The sequence below is a fragment of the Puccinia triticina genome, chromosome 10A (genome assembly GCF_026914185.1).
Source record: "Puccinia triticina chromosome 10A, complete sequence".
NCBI lineage: Eukaryota > Fungi > Basidiomycota > Pucciniomycetes > Pucciniales > Pucciniaceae > Puccinia > Puccinia triticina.
In genome coordinates, this window is record NC_070567.1 from 3,016,498 (window position 1) to 3,036,439 (window position 19,942).

The 19,942-nt window shown below is 46.7% G+C and overlaps 2 protein-coding genes across 2 annotated transcripts; both read right to left on the reverse strand.

The window, feature by feature from the left end:
- Window positions 1-5,907: 5,907 nt before the first annotated feature.
- Window positions 5,908-6,336, reverse strand: PtA15_10A298 (uncharacterized protein; the record flags this gene model as incomplete). The annotated part of the gene is made up of 1 exon (XM_053160459.1): window positions 5,908-6,336. One exon carries the CDS (start codon window positions 6,334-6,336, stop codon window positions 5,908-5,910), a length of 429 nt encoding a protein of 142 aa, XP_053024432.1.
- Window positions 6,337-19,171: 12,835 nt separating this feature from the next.
- PtA15_10A299 (uncharacterized protein) lies at window positions 19,172-19,651 on the reverse strand (the record flags this gene model as incomplete). The annotated part of the gene is made up of 2 exons (XM_053160460.1): window positions 19,172-19,379; window positions 19,473-19,651. 2 exons carry the CDS (start codon window positions 19,649-19,651, stop codon window positions 19,172-19,174), a joined length of 387 nt encoding a protein of 128 aa, XP_053024433.1.
- Window positions 19,652-19,942: the final 291 nt, after the last annotated feature.

The following is a 19,942-nucleotide window of genomic DNA, read 5'->3' on the forward strand; positions in this document are numbered from 1 at the left end:
AGATCAAGACAGGAAGCATCCATACTGCCAAACTGCGGAGCTGGAAAAGTAGCTCACTCAGCTCTGCAAGTAGTCACACTCATCAATTGGGCCACAACAGTTATTTTCAGCAAGTACATGGCCAGAAATCAAAATACAAATGGATCACTGTCCCCTTTCCGTCTTCAAACCACTTGATTGCCTCTACCTCACAACCCAGCGAGCGCCATGCTTGGTTTTCTAACAACCGTTCACCCTTGAATGGGGAAGAGACTCTTGGCTTGTAGAGTGATAGTGTGGGATGAAGCCGTGGCTATGCATTGACAAGCAATAGAGACCGTAGACAGGAGTTTGAGGGATCTCACCGGGATAACACAAGTGTTTGGTGGAAACCTTGTGATATTTGCCGGAGACTTTCGCCAAACCTTACCAGTGGTCAAGAGAGGTGTATTCCCGCGATCAGAATTTGCAACAATGAAGACCTCATACCTTTGGACCGACATTACCACCTATTCATTGAAGGAAAATGTTTGCTTGGGGCTAGGGACAGACTATGAAACTACATCCAACACTTCTTTTGCAATTGAACTGCTGCGGATTGGCAAAGGCTTATGCCAAGATAGCAATATATCACAAATAACACTGCCTCATATTTCCCGAATTGCATTGAACCGGTATGAGTGATGTCAATTGAACCTGAGTATGTTTGCATCAATTTATTGATGGGTTGCAAGTTCGAAAGGAGGCAACTGTCGGAAACTGTTGATTTGGATGCTCCAGTATCAAGGACTAAGCGAATTTTCTCGTTGTCGATTGGACCAACATGAAACGTGTTCTCATCTTCAACAAAAAATCCAGTATCTTCAGGGTCACTTCCTGTAGTTTCCGCAACTGCCTTGACAACATCTTCATTCTTGGATTCATCAATAGAATTTAACCGCTGAGTACGAAGTTTCGTTAATGATTCAATTAACTGGTCCAATTCTTGATCACTCATTTGAGGCTTAGCAGAGGAACCACTCGATGCGTTGTTACGATTTTTGGTTGGAACAACACTTCTGAACTTCTTCTCAACCGCTTTAAATTTGTCCTTGTTTGGTCGAGTAAATGGCCTGGACAATAAAGCGTTAATCAACGAGGATGCGTTAATTGAAGCAGTCTGATCAATCCGGCTATGTTCAATATTCATTCGAGTCGCCAATTTTTCAAATGTGAAAGGAGTGACATCAAATAGATTTTGAATAAGAGAAGCCAATGAATCATCATGACGGAAACTTTTGAGAAAAAATAATCCAGCCATAGCCGTATCGACTTGCATATTTTTGGAACCTATTTGAGCTGACTTAAGTGAGGTATACATAGTTTGAAATTTACTAATATGAGTAGCAATAGACGTTCCGGGAATGAATTTGAGTTGAATGAGAGCGTAGAGTTTGTCGCCAAGTTTGATTAACGAACTTTCACCGCAAGCTTCAGCTAAATCTTCCATAGCCTTTGAGAACGTATCGGCTGCTTGCACAACTGGGTATAGATCGGCTGATACACATAACTCAAGAAGAGTGTAAGCGCTCGAGGTTTTCTTGCAAAATTTTTTCTCCTTCTTGTGTTCTTCACACCAATTTGCATCGAAAACCTCCTCATCGCCACGACCGATAACAAGATGTTTAAACGATTTTTTCCATTCGGGAAAATTATCACGACAAAGTTTTGTGATTCGTATCTTATCGCTTCGATGATCATTATTGCTTGCCGAGGAGTCATTGACTTTAGGAACTACCGGAAGTTCAGCCATCTCGTTCGTATTTATCTAATAAGTGTTTTTCTTATTTTGAGTTCTTTTAACTGTCAAGTAATGACTCTCGCTACCATGTGAAAATGGTAGAAGATTACTTTATTGCAACAGTTATAAAGTAAAGAACTCAATAAAAGTAAAATACACTTGAGTAACAAAAAAGTAAACAGATTAGTTTTATATGACTTAATTGTAAATGATTAATAATATGAAAAATACCTAAAAAGATCTGAACCAAATCAAAGGAAAATCTCAACACAACAATAACGACCACGACGTTCAACACCAGGAATAACACAACGAGACAGCCTAAGACAAATGATAATAAGCATAAGATGTTAATAATACTCGGATAAGATATCGCTTGTTGATGTAAGATAAGAAACGTCTACCTGCCCAGAGACTGAATCTAGCTCTCCTGAGAGTTTAGAGTCGGCGAGAGTTAAGATTGAGTTTTCGATTTGATTGATTTTTGTACGAAGAAGAAAGACTTCGAGGAGTATTGGAGTCAATGAAAAACAGTGATTGATAATGAAGGCAAAGGTAAGGGACAATGGATGGAACGGAAAGGGGGAAGAATAAAGATGTCGGCGGATAGATTGTGGATGACGAAAGTTTAGACCGCGGGGTTGAGATCGACCATCGTGAATTATGTAGATCAAAACCATATGCATGGCGCATGCATACACGTCATCAATGTGCGGGGTTAAAACTCAACATGGAGTCAAGCTGGAGTCTTACGCGTTACCGGTTGATTGCACAAGCAGAAGCATTTAATGGTGCTTTGCAGATATCAATTCAATGGCGCGGTTAGATGTTGGAACATACACAAATTATCTAGCAGAGCGTTGTATCTTGACTCCATTAAACAAGGATTCAAATTTCATCAATAGGCAAATGCTTAAAGCTCTCCATGGGGATGAAATGGTATCAACCTCTGTTGACAGGCCAAATGAAGATGTTATGGAAACTTTATAACTGGAGGGCTTGGCCAAAATCAACTTCCCCGGGTTTCCCAACCACCTCCTCAAGCTCAAACCGGGGTGTCCAGTTGTGTTATTGTGGAATCTGAGTATTGACAAGGGTCTATGTAATCGCACAAGAATACTGCTTCTACAGGTTTGGCCAAACGCTCTAGAAGGTAGGATTTTAACAGGACCTCTTGAAGGAAAACATGTCACAATCCCACAAGTGACCCTTTTTCACAAAGAGGATTCATATGTTAAAATTTCATTCTACAGGTATCAATTTCCTGTTGCTCTGGCTTTTGCCATGACTATTAATAAGTGTCAAGGGCAAAGCATGAAACAAGTGGCATTAGTCCTACATAATCAGGTGTTTGGCCATGGCCAATTGTATGTTGGCTTATCTTGTGTACGTGATGTAAGGAATCTGTTAGTAGTACAATTGTCAGATGGTCAAAATGTTAGAGTTGTAAATGTTGTTAAAAAATCTGTATTTTTGTGATTTTCTTCTATTATTGTGTGGAGCGAAATGTAACTCATAGAATAATTTACAGCCAGTAGACTTTAATGGCTGATATAGTGGAAATGTAGGCGGCGCAGCCGCATTTGTACTCTAGTTGTAATAGAAATACGCCAAAACTTGAATCTAAGTTTCCACAATTGTGTGGATTTAGGAAACTTGGATATTTGTATGAGTGGGAGGTATTGAAAGATTGATGGATCCCCAATGCCCCATGCTGTTCCTTACACTTCAATTATAGCTGGGGGTCAGTTTCAACCCCATCTTCTGTTGCACTCACACATTCTGAGCAACATTAGTTGGTCACTGCTGGGAAATTGCAGGTCAATTCATATTCTTAGGGCCTTTAAAATAGTTCTAAGAATATTTTAGCATAATAAATTTGGAAAATTTCAACTTTCATGCCCTGCAGTACAGACCCTTAGTGAAAAATGAAATGAATAATTTCACTAAGTCCTCCAGAACTCTCCCTAACATGAGATTGAAATCATGCATTCATATTCTCTTTCCCTGCCCAGTTCACTTGATTGGTTTCATCACATACCCATAGCAAAATTATGAACTTCAAAGATCCTGATTAAGTGTCAGGGGTGGTCTTGATAGTGACACACCACTTAATAACAAGATTCTAACTAAGGCAAGTGATAAGGGTCAAACGGACATTGACACAAGCTTCCGATGAAGTAAAGATGAAAATGAAACTGGATAGCAAAGAGGGAGAAGAAAGCTAAGGATATGAAGAACTATAAAAGAAGAAGTAGAAAGCTCTAATCACGACTAAGTTGTAATAGCTTGGGCTTGGTATGGTTCTCATTCCAAGAATATTTCTAAGAAGAGAACTGGGGAATCCTCACTGCAAAAAAAACTGTGTCAACTGTGAGCAGTTGACATGCGGTAACTCTCAGGAAGCTTGTGGTGTTACACCAGCCTTACTCAAGGTTTGACTCAACCCAAGCTTCAATGCACAGTCACTGTGCACCTTGCACAGTGACTGTGCCAACAAAGACACTTGTGCATTCAGGTGGAGTTACAATGGCAGCTTGGCTTGAGTATCCTGCATGTCAACTGCAAGCAGTTGACCAAGTTTTTTTTACAGTGCCTCAATCCAAGGAGGTTCCCTAATTAAGTGATCTCTAATCAATGCTCTTTGAAAGTCCTTGCTCAGATAAATATCCCAAAGGAGGCCATACAACTCCAAAAGCAATAAATCATTCCATTGTGAGTGTTAGCTCTTGCTGCCATCTCTTTGCCGCCTTATGGCATATTGAGGTACTTCTTCAACACACTTTAGGCTGGCATTAAGTCTCTAGTGTTGCTTTCATTTGAATATTCTGGAAGGCAACATAATTTTTAACTGGACAAATGAACATATAAAGACCCCAATCCAGTATTTCATCCCTATCCATCTCATTTATAAGCTTATCACCAAACTTGATGGCCAATATTAAATCATTCAGTCACTCTTAGCAACACTGGGTCAATAAGATACCAGTAAAGGTAACGTATCAATATTGTATTGATTTTTGGTGCGTTATTGTTACTGTTACCAGTAACGGCAGTGTATTACCAATATTCAGTTTGAGTTTTGGTTTTTTTTCAAGCCATTACAATATTGCCGTTGATATGAAGTCAATATCGCCACAGTGTTGAGATTTTTTTGGCTCTTTTGGCCTTTTTTTTGCTCTAATACTGCAGTTACCACGTTATCTGCGTTACCATAACGGTAACGGTATGGTAATGCAGATAAAGTTTTGATACACGCAGCGCGCAAAAAAACTCTTTACTGCTAACGGTAATGGGGATTGATTCAATACAAAATTTGGCCCAATATTGTATCAAATTGTATTGAACCAGTGTTGCTCTTAGACAAAATTTCTGAGGTTTAGTTTGCATTGTTGAGGGCCATTTGGATACAAATCAAAGCAAAAGGGTGATACTTAATGAATTGACAGGCCTCTATCTCAACAAATATATTCTGCAGTTTTGAGCGATCAATTTTTCTTACGGCAACAAATGCCTGGCATGATGTCACTTGCACATATGACCACAGCAGATTAAAAACAGATGATTGAGTTTCATAGGTCATCTGATTCAGTAGCAAAGTTGAGATGAGTCAGTCAGGCAGTTCAGCTGTCAGTTGTGCAGGTTGGTGAGAGCAAAAATGTATGACAGAGAAAGCTGCCTGCCAACATCATCCAGCCATCCTACATGTTTCTAATCACTTGGTGCTCCAAATATAGCATGCTTTGCTGTTTCAAGTCAGCTCTGGTAACCCCTTAAATCTGGATGTAGTATTAAAAATTTGGAATGATGGCTTGCAGCCAGCTCACCATTTTTGTTTTTGGAGGAATTCACAATGGTTGCTTTTTCATGCTAGTTGGATTGGAGAGGCATCTGCTTGCAATGATAGAACTGGGTATCAGAGTGGAGGTATCCGCCAAGGGTGTTAGTGTTTCATGATGATGGTACATAGAGTCAATGAGCAAGTTGGAAAAAGTGTTGGTCAGGGCGTGATTGCGGAGGTTTTTCTGGAGCTCATGAAGGTGTTGCCGTTGCCGAGGCCTGAGATGACAGCAAGATAGATTCCTAACATAGACATGTAGATGAGCAAGGGGAGGACGGCAGTACATATGAACCGGGCGGAAAAGGAGTTAGAGGGGAACGCGCAGGTCCCAGAGCTGCTTGATGGTCAGGAGTCCGACCGCGGTGATGGTGAAGACGTCAATCCATTTGGAGGATAGCATCAAGTCAGGCTGATGCCGGTGAGCAAGAGCCAGATCTACCATGATAATGAGGAGGGGCTCGAGTGGCTGGTGTCTGGAAATCAGTTCGAGTCCGCTGCCGAGCCAAGGATTGGTTATCGACAGGAGACGGTCAGCGGTGGTGTCTACCCGGCGATCGAGAGTCATGCCGCCGGATAGGGTGAGATCCGGAGTCCCAGCCTCTGCTAAGCAATCAGCAGTCGCGGCGTCTGATAGGTCTCGGAACTCGCGGCGTCCGACAGGTAATTGCAAGGTGTGGCGCCTTCTAGGCCAGCCTTGACGGTCGGTAGACCGGTCAGCAAGATGAGTTCTGACCATGGTGCCGTCCATTTTAGTCACTCCAAAGGCCTCATGAATTGCTTGAGCGGCGGGAACTGTTTGAATCCAAGACGGAATCAATCAAATCAGTCAACAAAATGAATAAAATAATCAAGCTTGAATCAGCATTGTGTCAGAATTTGGCTTCATCTAACTTGGGTGGACGGTCAAAAAGGTCCAAGGAGGGGGCAGGGGTTGAAGGGCAAGGAATACTCAATGGGGGGTTTCAAAGTTGAAATCAGGTCGCGCAGCACCTCAATCAGGTCCGATTTCCAGGAAAAAAACATCACCGCCAAAAACACCAACCTGGGGGCTCTACTTTGAACACCCCCAAATGCAAGAATCTCCTGATCTTGCATCAGGAGTTTCCAACCTGGAGGCAGAAACCTTTTGTCTGTAACGGGTTACCTCCCAGAGTCCGGACTGGTCCCTACTAAGTGCGCACACACAACTGGTACACGCATCATATAATTTTCAATAATCACTTGATGACAGGTCTGTCCCGGTCATCAAGTGTTGTGAGTACACCATGGGGCGGTTTTCTGGGAAACTGCCGCATCCGATGGACGCTTTTTCCCTGGAAGCGTCTGGGAGCATCCAATGGACGCTACGGGGCAAAAGCATCACTTGGATGGTTTTGAAAAGCGTCCAAGTGCCGCTTTGCTGGCCAAAGCATCATTTGGACACCCAAAAAATAGCATCCATTGGACACTCTCCTCCAGGAGTGTCCAATGGACGCTTTTCACGCAAATGTGCGCTCCAACAATCAGACACTCCAGCCAGAGTGTCCAATAGACACCACAGAAAAAAGTCCCATCAGTAACTCTCAAACAAGAGTGTCTGGTGGACACAAGAAAATCTGTCCACTAAACACGCTTTTTTCAGGCCGTCCAATGGACACAAGAAACACTGTCCATTGGACACTCTCAAACAAGAGTGCTCAATGGACACCAAACATAATCCCCTTGGAAACCCTCAACCAAGGCTGTGCAAATGATGAAGAGTGTCAGATCGGCGGAGGAGTGTTGTCGGTTGCGGTACTTAAACAATGAAGGTCCCTACCCTTACAGCGATTGTGTGTCTGGCATACCACCCGCAAATGGGTGTGGTTTTCTCCGCAGCCACACCCAGTGGTTTTCCTGCGGAACTCACGCGGCCCCCCAAAAACTCGTGCAGCTCCTGGACCCCCTAGCTGCGTATCATTTGGGGTGCTTATGGGGCGGACCGGTCATCAAGGAATACACCTCAATGACCGGAGCCTGCCGGTAATTGAGGTGTACAGGTGCCTTGATGACCGGAGCCAACCGGTCATCTAGGCAAACATCTTCATGACCCACCAACTGAATGGTCATTGAGGTTGTATAAAGGTACCTCAATGACCTTATGAACGGTCATTGAGGTCTACATAAACCTCGATGACTGGCCAGCTGGCTGGTCATTGAGGTAGAGCCAACCGATCATCAAGGCATCAACCTTGATGACCGGAGCCGGCCGGTCATTTAGGTGTATGTATACCTCAATGACCATTTGAACGGTCATTGAGGTTTATGTAAGCTGGCTGGTCATTGAGGTAGAGCCAACCAATCATCAAGGCATAAACCTTGATGACCGGAGCCAGCTGGTCATCTGTATACCTCAATGACCATCTCAATTGAACGGTCATTGAGGTGTATGCCTTGATGACCAGTTGGCTCTGGTCATCAAGGACCTCAATGACCGGAGCCGGCCGGTCATCAAGGACCTCAATGACAGGAGCCGGCCGGTCATCAAGGAACTCAATGACCGGAGCCGGCCGGTCATCTGCATACCACACCTCAATGACCGTCTCAATTGAGACAATCATCGAGGTGTATGTGTTGATGAACGGTTGGCTCCGGTCATCAAGGTACCTATGTAGCTCAATGGCCAGCCAGCTGGCCGGTCATTGCGGTTGTATGTATGTATACCTCAATGACCAGAGCTGGTGGTCATCAACACATAGAGAACATTCATCAAGGTGTGGTATCCAGATGACCGGCTGGCTCCGGTTATCCAGATGACTGGCTGGTTATCAAGGTGTATGCCTTGATGATTGGTTGGCTCTGGTCATCAATTACCCATGTACCTCAATGACCAGCCAGCTGGCTGGTCATCAAGGTGTATGCATACCTTGGTCATCGAGGTTTATGCCTTGATGATCGGTCGGCTCTACCTCAATGACCAGCCGGTTATCAAGGTTTATGTATACCTCAATGACTGTTCAGAAGTTGATTGAGGTACTTCTATACAACCTCAATGACCATTCAGCTGGCCGGTCATCAAGATGTATGCCTAGATGACCGGTTGGCTCCGGTCATCAAGGCACCTGTACACCTCAATGACCTGCCGGCTCCGGTCATTGAGGTGTATGCCTTGATGAAAGGTCCGCCCCATAAGCACCCTAAATGATATGCAGCTAGGGGGTCCTGGGGCCGCATGAGTTTTTGGGGGGCTGCGCGAGTTCCGCAGGAAAACCACTGGGTGTGGCTGCGGAGAAAACCACACCCATTTGCGGGTGGTGGCATAGTTGGAGAGGGTTACCTATAGGGCTCTCGCTTCAGCTAGTATTGATGCAGTTGCCTACCTGGAGGCTGTGCTGAAGCCCAATTGGGGGCAACTCATTTTTTTGTCCCAAATGAAGTGTAGAGACCATCCAGCGGATGGTCGTTCAATCATCTGCTAAATGTTCCTGGTCCGTACATGGGATGGGTTGTCCAAAACATCCAACGCGAGGGAAGTACAATATCCGTCCAAAGGATGGACCCCCCCGCGCCAGAGCCGGACAGCCAAAGGTGCAACCATTGGTCCAACCAATGGATGTCCTGGATGGCCTGTGGTGTACTCAATTGATGACCAGTACAGACCTGAGCAGCCATCAAGTGTTGTGTCACTCAATGGTTGGTACAGAACCAACTCGCCATCAAGTGTTTTGTCACTCAATGGCTGGTAGTAGTACAAACCCAACCGGCCATCAAGTGTTGCACTGTTGTGTCACTCGATGGCCAGCCCAAACCCAACCATTCATCAAGTGTTGTGTCACTCAATTGCTGGTACAGACCCAACCAGCCATTGAGTGTTGTGTCACTCAGTGGCCGGTATAGACCCAACTGGCCATCAAGTATTGTGTCACTCAATGGCCGGTACAAACCCAACCGGTCATTGAGTGTTGTGTCACTCAATGGTCGGTACAGACCCAACTGGCCATTGAGTGTTTTTTCACTCAATGGCTGGTAGTAGTACAAACCCAACCGGCCATTGAGTGTTGCACTGTTGTGTGACTCAATGGCCGGCCCCAACCCAACCGTTCATCGAGTGTTGTGTCACTCAATGGCCGGTATAGACCCAACGGGCCATCAAGTATTGTGTCACTCAATGGCCGGTACAAACCCAACCGGCTATCAAGTGTTGTGGCACTCAATGGTCGGTACAAACCCAACCGGCCAGTGAGTGTTGTGTCACTCAATGGCCGGTACAAACCCAACCGGCCATCAAGTGTTGTGTCACTCAATGGCTGGTACAGACCCAACTATTGAGTTGCGTGCGTGATCACGGACCAATTGAGTGTGTGCCGGCTACCACACTCGATGACCGGTATGCGGGTGTGATTGGGGATAGGTGAAAACACCCTCTAAGCAGTGTTTCTGACCAGTTTCCTGCTCCTGGACCTGATCTCCTGGAGCCTTTTTTGAAGAAGGAAATCAGGTCCGCAGGAGAGGTTCCAGGTCCATTTTTCTTCCTGATTCCTGGGACCTGCGCAACCTGATTTTCAACTTTGAAACCCCCTAATATTGACTATCCCAGCGGGGCTTTTCGAGGGGTTTTTCTCAGAGTTGGCACAAATGGCGGTCGTGGAGAAATCAGGAGAGGAACTAGCCGGCAGAAGAATGCCAGTAGCACAAGGAAAAACCAAGCAAGGGGAGTGAGAGATGGCACACCTGAGAGCCTCTGATGGAGCTGATTGTTGGTCACCAGTTGCCAACTGTCTTACAGCCAAAATTCTCATTGCCACCATATCCCAATAGCTTCCCTGTGAAAAAAACTCAAGAAAGTGCTGTCAGTTGACATGCGCAATCCAGGTTCAGACTTCAATTTCATCCAGGTTTATTCCATGATTTATCACGGGGTAGCTCAGCTTTGAAAGAACATAGTGAGCTTTGGCTCAGACAGTAGTTCAGTGTTGGACTTGGTGCACAGTCTTTGCATGTACCAAGCATATACCTCAACACCTGCACAGTACTGCTCACTTTTCACCAACAAGGGGATGTATGTACATACACATACATACATACATACAAGCCCTTGTAAACCAGCCCTTGGGAGGAATCCCTCCATGTCAACAAGGATACACACCCATGTCAGCCAGGAGGAATATCTCTTGGTCAAAAAGGGCATACATGCGCGCATAAGTATGTTGACCAGGAGGAATCCCTCCCAGCCAACAACCATATACAACAGTGTCAACCGGGAGGAATCCCTCACAGCCAATAAACATACACATTGGTCAACAAATATATACAAACGTGTTGACCAGGAGAATCCCTCACGGTCAACAGCCATTCACAACATTTGACTGGGAGGAATCTCTCATGGTCAATGAATCTATACTCTAGTTGACCAGGAGGCATTACTAGTTGACCGGGCAGAATGCCTCCTGTATGATGACTATACACACTAGTTGACCGGGAGGGATTCCTCCCGGTTGATTGGGAGGAATGCCTTCTGGTCAATGATTATACACACTAGTCGACCGGGAGGAATCCCTCCCGTTTGATGAATCTATACTCTAGTTGACCGGGCGGAATGCCTCCCGGTCAATGACTATGCACACTAGTTGACCAGGAGGTATTCCTCCCGCTCAATGACTATGTACTCTATTTGACCAGGAGGGATTCCTCCCGGTCTTTGACTATGTACTCTAGTCAACCGGGAGGAATGCCTTCCGGTTGAAAGCTATTTGCAATAGTTGACAGGGATGAATCCCTCCCGGCCAAAGACTGTATACTCGAGTTGACTGGGCGGAATGCCTCCTGGTCAATGACTATACACACTAGTCAAACGATTCCTCCTGTTCAATGAATAAGTACTGTAATCAACCGGGAGGGATTCTATACACACCTCCCAGTCGATGACTATGTACTCTAGTCAATTGGGAGGAGTTCTTTCTGGTTGATGATTATACACACTAGTCAACCGGCAGGAATCCCTCCCGTTTGATTAATCTATACACTAGTCAACCGGGAGGATTCTTCCCGGTTGACAGCTATTTGCAACAGTTGACTGGGAGCACCTGTGTCAATCCGATTCTTCCGTTTTAAACCAAAGATAAATTTGCCATTATCTTTGGTTTGGAACCGATGGGAGGGCGGAGCTGGATGGAGCTGATTGGAGCTGGCCTGGGTAATAAATTCCCCCAAACAGCCCCAGGCAGAAAATGTTTCATAGCCTACACCACCTGCAAATGGGTGTGGTTTTCTCCGCAGCCACACCCAGTGGTTTTCCAACTGAACTCGCGCGGCCCCCGGGAACCATCATTCGGGGTAAACATAACACGCCCGGGCCGGTCATCTGGCTGGTCACATGACGACCAGCCAAGTTGTACAGCTTGATGAACGGCGAGCCGCGGGTCATCAGGACGCACTGATGACCGGACAGCTGGGTGGTCATCAAGGTATACATGCCTCAATGACTGGTCAGACGGCTGGTCGTCAAGGCAGACAGCTCGATGACTGGAGCCGGCCGGTCATCAAGACGGTAGACACTCAATGACCGGCCATCTAATCGGTCATTAAGGCACAGATACAACTCGATCACCGGCCAGCTGGCTGGTCATCGAGGTGTCCTTGATGTCAAGGTACATGTACCTTGATGACCAGCCATCTGAGCAGTCATCAAGGTATACACCTCAATGACCGGCCAACTGGCTGGCCATCAACATATGTACCTCGATGACCAGCCAGCCGGCTGGTCTTCGAGGTATGAATGTACCTTGATGAACCGACCCGAGCTGGCCGGTCATCAAGGTGTATGCCTTAATGGCCAGTTGGCTCCGGTCATCAATGATCAAGGCCTTGATGACCGGCCGGCTCCGGTCATCAATGATCCAGCCTTGATGACAGGGATGATCAAGGTGTATGCCTTGACGACCGGCCTGCTCCGGTCATCAAGGTGCCTGTATACCTCGACGACCAGCCAGCTGACCGGTCATCGAGGTACAATTTTGATGGCCAGCCAGTTGGCCGGTCATTGAGGTGTATACCTTGATGACTGGTCAGACGGCTGGCCATCGAGGTATACATGTACCTCGATGACCGGAGCCAGCCGGTCATCAAGGACACTTCAATGACCAGCCAGCTGGCCGGTCTGAGGTGATCGAGGTGTATCCTTGATGACCGGTCATTGATCAGTGTCTGCCTTCTTGATGACCGGCCGGCTCCGGTCATTGAGCTGTCTGCCTTGATGACCAGCCGTCTGACCAGTCATTGAGGCATGTATAGCTCGATGACCGGCCAGCTGTCCGGTCATCGGTGTGTCCTGATGACCCGCGGCTGTCCGGTCATCGGTGTGTCCTGATGACCCGCGGCTCGCCGGTCATCAAGTTGCACAACTTGGCTGGTCGTCATTTGACCAGCCAGATGAACGGCCCGGGTGAGTTATGTGTATCATCACCCCGAATGATGGTTTCCGGGGGCCGCACAAGTTTTCCGGGGGCCGCGCGAGTTCCAAGGGAAAACCACTGGCTGTGGCTGCGGAGAAAACCACACCCATTTGCAGGTGGTGCTAGTGGTTTGCAGCTCTGCTGCAAACCAGGTAATAGGCAGGTTGCTGGTTCAATCCCCCCTGTCCCCATCCCCCATTTGGGGGATAGGGGGCAGGTTTTAGGGGATAGGTTTAGGGGTTAGGGGTTAGGGGTTAGGGATTAGGGATTAGGGGTTAGGAGGGATATGAAAAAAAAACTTGGGCAATACTGGTCAGAAGCGTGTGGTAACCTTTTTTTCCGCAGTTCTGACACAGCTCCTCCCAGCTCCATCCAGCTCCGCCACCCCATCGGTTCCAAACCAAAGATAATGGAGAATTTATCTTTGGTTTAAAGCCGATGGATTGAATACCCATGTCTCACTGGGAGGCCAGTCAACAAGTGTGTACAGTCGTTGAACGGAAGGGATTCCTCCCAGTCAACTGTTGCAAATAGCTGTTGATTCCTCCCAGTTGACTAGAGTATAGATTCATTGACCGGGAGCAATTCCTCCCAATCAACGGTTGTGAATAGCTGTTGACCAGGAGGGATCCGGTTGACTGGGGTATGTAGTTGTTGACCAGGAGGGATCCCTCCCGGTTGAATGTTGTGTATTATCATGTCAACTTAGAGGGATCCCTCAAACTCATGACAAGGGCTGGTATTACATCATCAACCCCATGTATACAAAATATGGCTTAGGCTGGAGTGGCTGGGCTGCCCAGCTGGCTTGGCAAACCTTGGGTGTCCCAGCTGAGTGTTTGCCTGAGGGCTCAGAGTCTTCTGTTTTGTATACCTCAGTCAAGTGCAATATGCACTAAAATTAAGTTGAGCACCTTCCAAATATTCCTGGAATTCATTTGTATGGGACTGGTATCAACTATGAATGGACTCAAGTATGCTGCATGTCAACTGACAGCAGTTTCTTGAGTTTTTTTTCATAGTGCTTGGTACCTGGGCCCTGGTAATCAAAATGTAACACCACCAGGCTGGACAACACCTGGTCAATTGCCCGCTCTTGCGCAAAGAAAACTACTCCCGCAACCACCAGGCTGTTGCTGGGGAGACTCATTGTTGCCCAGATACTTGTCAGAGCTGGAAGCGTTGCTGGCAGGGATGCAATAGTAAGGGTTAGTCTGTCATTGGGATGGAGGCCTACCAGGGCAATGGGTCAGTGCGTGAGCTGTGTGGAATCAGATTTGGTTGGAAAGGCCACGGCATACATAGCTTTTACATGCAATCTAATTTGTATCTTTGGCTGAAGAAAACTGCCCAGTATGAAATCAGAGTGGGCATTTGGTGGCAGATGCAGGGGCTTGCCGTTAGCGGCAACCGGAGAATGAGTCGTGTGTCATTAGGCTGTGGTCAGGGCTGAACGGGTGTGTGGACAATGGTTGACATGACCAGGTAACGTTGGAAGGTTGGCAAGCGCTGTGCAGGAGCCAGTGTTCTATGAAAGAGGGTAGAGAATCTGCCGCTGGACCCGGGTGCCGCACCCGTTTTACCTGAAAAATAGGCACCCGCACCCGTACCCGGCACCTGCCGGCGGGTGCCGCGGGTGTACCGGCGGTGTACCGGCGGGTGCCGCCGAAAGGATCCCTTCCGTGAGACGAGGCTGTTGTAGTCTTGTCGTCCGCAAGGGATCCGCGGACAACGAGGCTACAACAGCCTCGTCGCTCGCAAGGGATCCGCGGACGACGAGGCTACAACAGCCTCGTCGCTCGCAAGTGATCCCTTGCGGATGACGAGGCTGTATCTTGTCGTCCGCAAGGGTTCACTTGCGGACGACGAGGCTACAACTCGTTGTCCGCAAGTGATCCCTTGCGGACGACGAGATACAGCCTCCTCGTCCGCAAGGGATCCCTTCCGGGAGACGAGGCTGTTGTAGCCTCGTCCTCCGCGAGGGATCCGGACGACGAGGCCACAACAGCCTCGTCTCACTGAAGGGATCCCTCCCGGACGACGAGGCTGCAACAGCCTCGTCTCCCGGAAGGGATTCCTCCCAGACGACGAGGCTACAACAGCCTTGTCTCCCGGAAGGGATTCCTCCCGGACGACGAGGCTACAACAGCCTCGTCTCCCGGAAGGGATTCCTCCCGGACGACGAGGCTATGCTGTAGCCTCTTCGTCTGGACGACCCAAACTCCGCCGCATCCGGGGGAGCTGGGGCGGTACCTGGGCAGGTACCCGGGTGCCGCACCCGTTTTACCCAAAAAACAGGCACCCGTACCCGCACCCGGCACCCGCGCGCGGGTGCGGGGCGGGTGCCGGAGGTACCTGCCAACGGGTGCCGGGTACCTGCCGCGGGTCCAACGGCAGATTCTCTAAAAGAGGGGCACTCTTCAAGCTGTTAATCCCCAGGATGTTCCCCAAGCTGTAATTCCAGCCGGGGGTCAGTCTCAACCCTCCGCTGTTGCACTTGCGCAGTTTGAGGGTTAATTCTTGATGAACCCCCTTTGTGATTGCCTTAAATGCGGCATGCTGGGGGTTATCTGCCCAATACTTGCAACCTCTCTAGAGGAGGATGGGTATTGGGTCTGGTGTTGTTGTTTGGCTCTATTGTTTTCTTATTATTATTTTGTAGGGGAATTTCAGCGGCGGCAATGACAAGACTACTGTCTTGTGAAGCCTCCACGCATTGTGAGGTTTCACAAGGAGTATCACAGATCATCCAAGTATCTGTTCCCGTTCTCACTTCCCCCTCCTAGCCGGCAGAAATCCCATCGACCATATCTCTCCCGGCTAGGTAAGCCGTTTCATTGTTTCTTTCTACCTTTCTCTATTAGTGTTCCATGTTCATGTACTCACAAGAGATCCCATCAACCATCTCTCCTGGCTAGCTTTTCTCCCCCTTTGCAATATTAGCCCCGTGAACCAGACTCGTCCGCGAGACCCCGTCACCTGCCTCCTGCGCCCCGAGTACTGCACAGTGAAGGACTCAATAATTGAGTCCTTACATGTCTTCTAGCTACGCCGGCTGCAAAGATTATTTATAAGGATAGTTAGGTAAAAAAAGGGTACAGTGATTGGTAGATACTAATCACCGGTGGAAGCTTTAGATAATAATTTTTATATATTTTTATTACGGAGGGGCTTGACTTAGTGAAAATTCAAGGGTATTTAAGTGCCCTCTGTTTAGAATTTCAGGGCCTGCAGGGCAGGGGTGTTTTGGATTGCCTGAAGCAGCGGGGGCCTGAGTTACAAGTGTGATTTTCTGGGATAACCCCATCTGGAATCTGGGAAGATTCCAGAAGATAATTAAGGAAAGGGGAACTCACTTGTAATACCCCAGTCCTCTTCCTTAGAGTAACAAAAAGAAACACGTCAAAAGGGCGCGCACTGGGAAATGTTGTGAAGGTCAGAACTTCAATCTGATACTGGCTTCTGAAACATTATAGGTTCTTCAAGGTAAGAGTCAAGGAACAGATAGTACGGTGTCAAGAGTCGGGGTGGATGAAGATGCTTTCTTTTCTTTCTTTGCGGAAAGAGTTCATGCTTTTTATACTCTATGGTCTGGGTCTTTTTTACCGTAGAGGTCTAAGTCTCTAGGGCTAGTCCGTGACTTTTACGGGAGCTCATCTTTCTGTCATACCTTCAGTAACAAAGATGAACTCTTCTCTGACAGGGGCTCATTGTCTTGGCATAAATTACTAAGATAAGCGCTTCCTACTAGGATGAGCACTCGTGATTCAGTGATTCTAGTAGCAATATCTCAAACAAGTTTGCTAACATAATTACACATGTACAAGTGGTTGGAGCGCCTGGTAGCAACTCCATGTCACAACTGTGCATGCGCGCCATAACTCTCATTGAGTCGCGGGACCCAATTGTAATTCATTGAGTTGCGGGACCCAATTGTAATTCATTGAGTCGCGGGACCTACCCAATCGTAATTCATTGAGTCGCGGGACTCAATAGTTTACACACTTGGAAGATTGAACCTAATTCATTGAGTTGTGGGACTCAATTGGAGGAACTTAGAGCTTGCATATCAACTTCATGCTCAAATAATTTGAGATGTAGAAAAGGTGGACTTTTAGGTCAGCTGCATTGACTCTAAGGTTGACAGGTTGTAACTTGCAATCATAGTTGCAGACATTTAACTTTTTGGCTTAGGTACTCTTTCAATTTGTAGTTGCGCCTCCTTATTACTTTTTTCAGGGAGGCTTATCCTTTCTTTTTGAGTAGTTTTCTTATTTATTTATTTTATACACGTAAATGAAACACTTTTTTATGTTTTTTTTATTTGTTCAGCTAGCTCTGATACAGTAGCTAGCTGACAGGGAAACCCTTGATCTTTGTTTTTGTGATTGTCTGTCTTTAATAAACTTAGATAAATGGCCCAGAAAACCAACTCATTGGCGCGCCGGGCCGCGATGTCAGATTGAAATTTCACTGACGTGTCACAAGCCCATCAAATGTTCACACTTGACTTATAGCTTGCAATCATTCCAAACTTCCACGTAATCAGTCCAGAACCAGTCTCACTTGCTGCTCACAATCAACTCTCACCCTCAAGATCAATCTTGACTAGATGAAACTTTCATTGTTGTGAGATTAGATTAGATCTCAACTGCGACACCTGTCACAGCTTGTGTACATAGTCCATTTAGCTCTCTTTCCTCTCTGTGTGATGAAATTATTGATTATTGCAAGCTACACTCTCAACATTCATCATTGAATAGATTCACCAACGCCTGTGCTCATTGCTGTGATTTTCTTCACTAGCCAGTTGCCCAATACTCATTCAAATTAATCAACTAAATAGGAGTCAAATCAGGGGGAGCTCAAGAGGCACTTTCACCAATTTTATTTGTTCTACATTTACTCATTTCCTTATCTTTCAGTTTCTGTCTTATGTTTCTTGAAATTGTGAACATTGTCTGACATACATCCTGTAAGTGTTGACAATGGCACCATAGCCTCCATTGGATTCTTGGTGGTGGATTTGGATTTGGTCATATTTTATACCCTCTATTAAAATTTCTGGTAGAAATATTACACTTGACAGAATCATAATTACTAGAGTCCAAAGCGGCTTTGCTGCTGCAGGTTAACAAGTGAGTACACAGCCCAATTGAAAGGGCCCCAGTCATGGGTGACAATATATACTGTGGTTCTGTTCAAGCTTGAAAAATCCAAATTTTTCATTGAGCTCAATTTGTGGCTTTTGAGTGCACAGCAAGGGCAAAGTTTTGGTCTTTTTGCCCAACACACCTCCAACATTGTGATTCCAACCTATCCAGCACATCAAGCTCATGCACCCTCCCCCTTACGGTTGTTGATAACCATTTCAAACCAAGCCACATTTCCATAATGTTTTTCTGATCTAATCCCCCCGCACTCAAGGCTGTGGTGGTTGGGGTGTAACTTGAGGGATTTACCAAATCACACATCATTCAAAACCCAGGAAATACAACCTCTAGGCACTCCTTCAAGTGATGTATGTATGCTTCTACAATACTGATATCTTGCCTGTCTGCTCTGAAAAAATCTCAAGCCCCATTAGTCCAGTTATCCACCAAATATTTTGTTGTCTGAATCCTTTGTTTAGCCTAGTGAAAAATGTGTCTGTAGCCTGTTATACATACTTCTCTGAAAAAAAAATCAGCTGCATTAGTTCAGCTACATGTACAGTTCCAAGAAAAAAATCACAACATGTCTGAATCTGTTTTTGAAATGTCTTCTCTAGTGCAATGTGGGTCTTGATATTCCTATTGGCACAGACAGAAATTCAGAAATTTCTCTGGCATTGCGCTCTGATACCAGGTTGTTTTTATTGCAAGATAATTAGCATGATATACAAGAATCACAACCAACAAATGAGTAAATGCAATAAGAAAAATATTAAAGAAGTAGCATTGTTTTGGTCACCTATTGTGATCAATTTTTTCCCCTTGTTGTGTTATTCAATGCGATTGACATTTGTCGCTGTGATGTGTAAAGGAAGGCAAGGGTGAGCAGTTTTTCATGCGTGAGCTTGTCGAGGCGCCCATGGATCTCTACCAGCCAAGTTGCCTGCCACTCCCATCTCTGCCTTCTCCCTCCCCACCGAGCTTCCTGTCGAGCCTCCCGGCGAGGTCCCTACCGGGTTGGAGCGGGAAAAGAGACGCCGAGCTGGCCGAGACTGTTGCATTTTGATATCACCAGTATCGCCTGCCCCACGCTCTCCACAAGCCCCGCGTACTTGTCCGGCTCGTCGTCCACCGCCCGATAGCGTGTTGCGTTGAAGATGGTGTGCGCAACCTGTCGATTCTGCATATCAGTGCCAAGACAGCCGGGCAAGACGCCGCTTCCAAGAAATCACTTTGTTGCCTCTTCACTTCCTGAAGATAGCTATCTAAGGAGAGGGTCGAAGGAGAGCAAGAGCTCTTTTTGGGCCAACAACGGCTTGTTGAGCTTCATGTAGTCCTGGGAAACCAATTGAGAATAGGGGAGCGAGATCAGCCGGCCAGGCCCAGAGAGCGGCTTGTTGTTGAACCTGGCAAGCAGTGAATTGTGGAGTTCCTTGATGAGGATCCAGCCGCTGACAGTCAGGTGTTGTTCAACATTGCCAGGACCCATCGGATGGCCGCCATCTGGTGTCAGTGTCACCAAAAAACAGATCCTTTGGCGTGCGGGGAAGTTTGGGAACCTGCTAGCTTAACTAAGCCTCTCGAACGGAGGGTCCGGGGGACCCCGCCCGGAGGGCTCTCCGCAGGAGAGGCTTACGCCTAATGTCTGAAGTCTGGCAGGGAAAGGAAGGATATTCAACCCCAAAACCACTAAATATTTATTTAGAAATCAGCAAAATATGTACAGAAAAAACTGCACAGACAGTTTTATTGGCAGTGCTGATGCGCACCCTCACCCAAA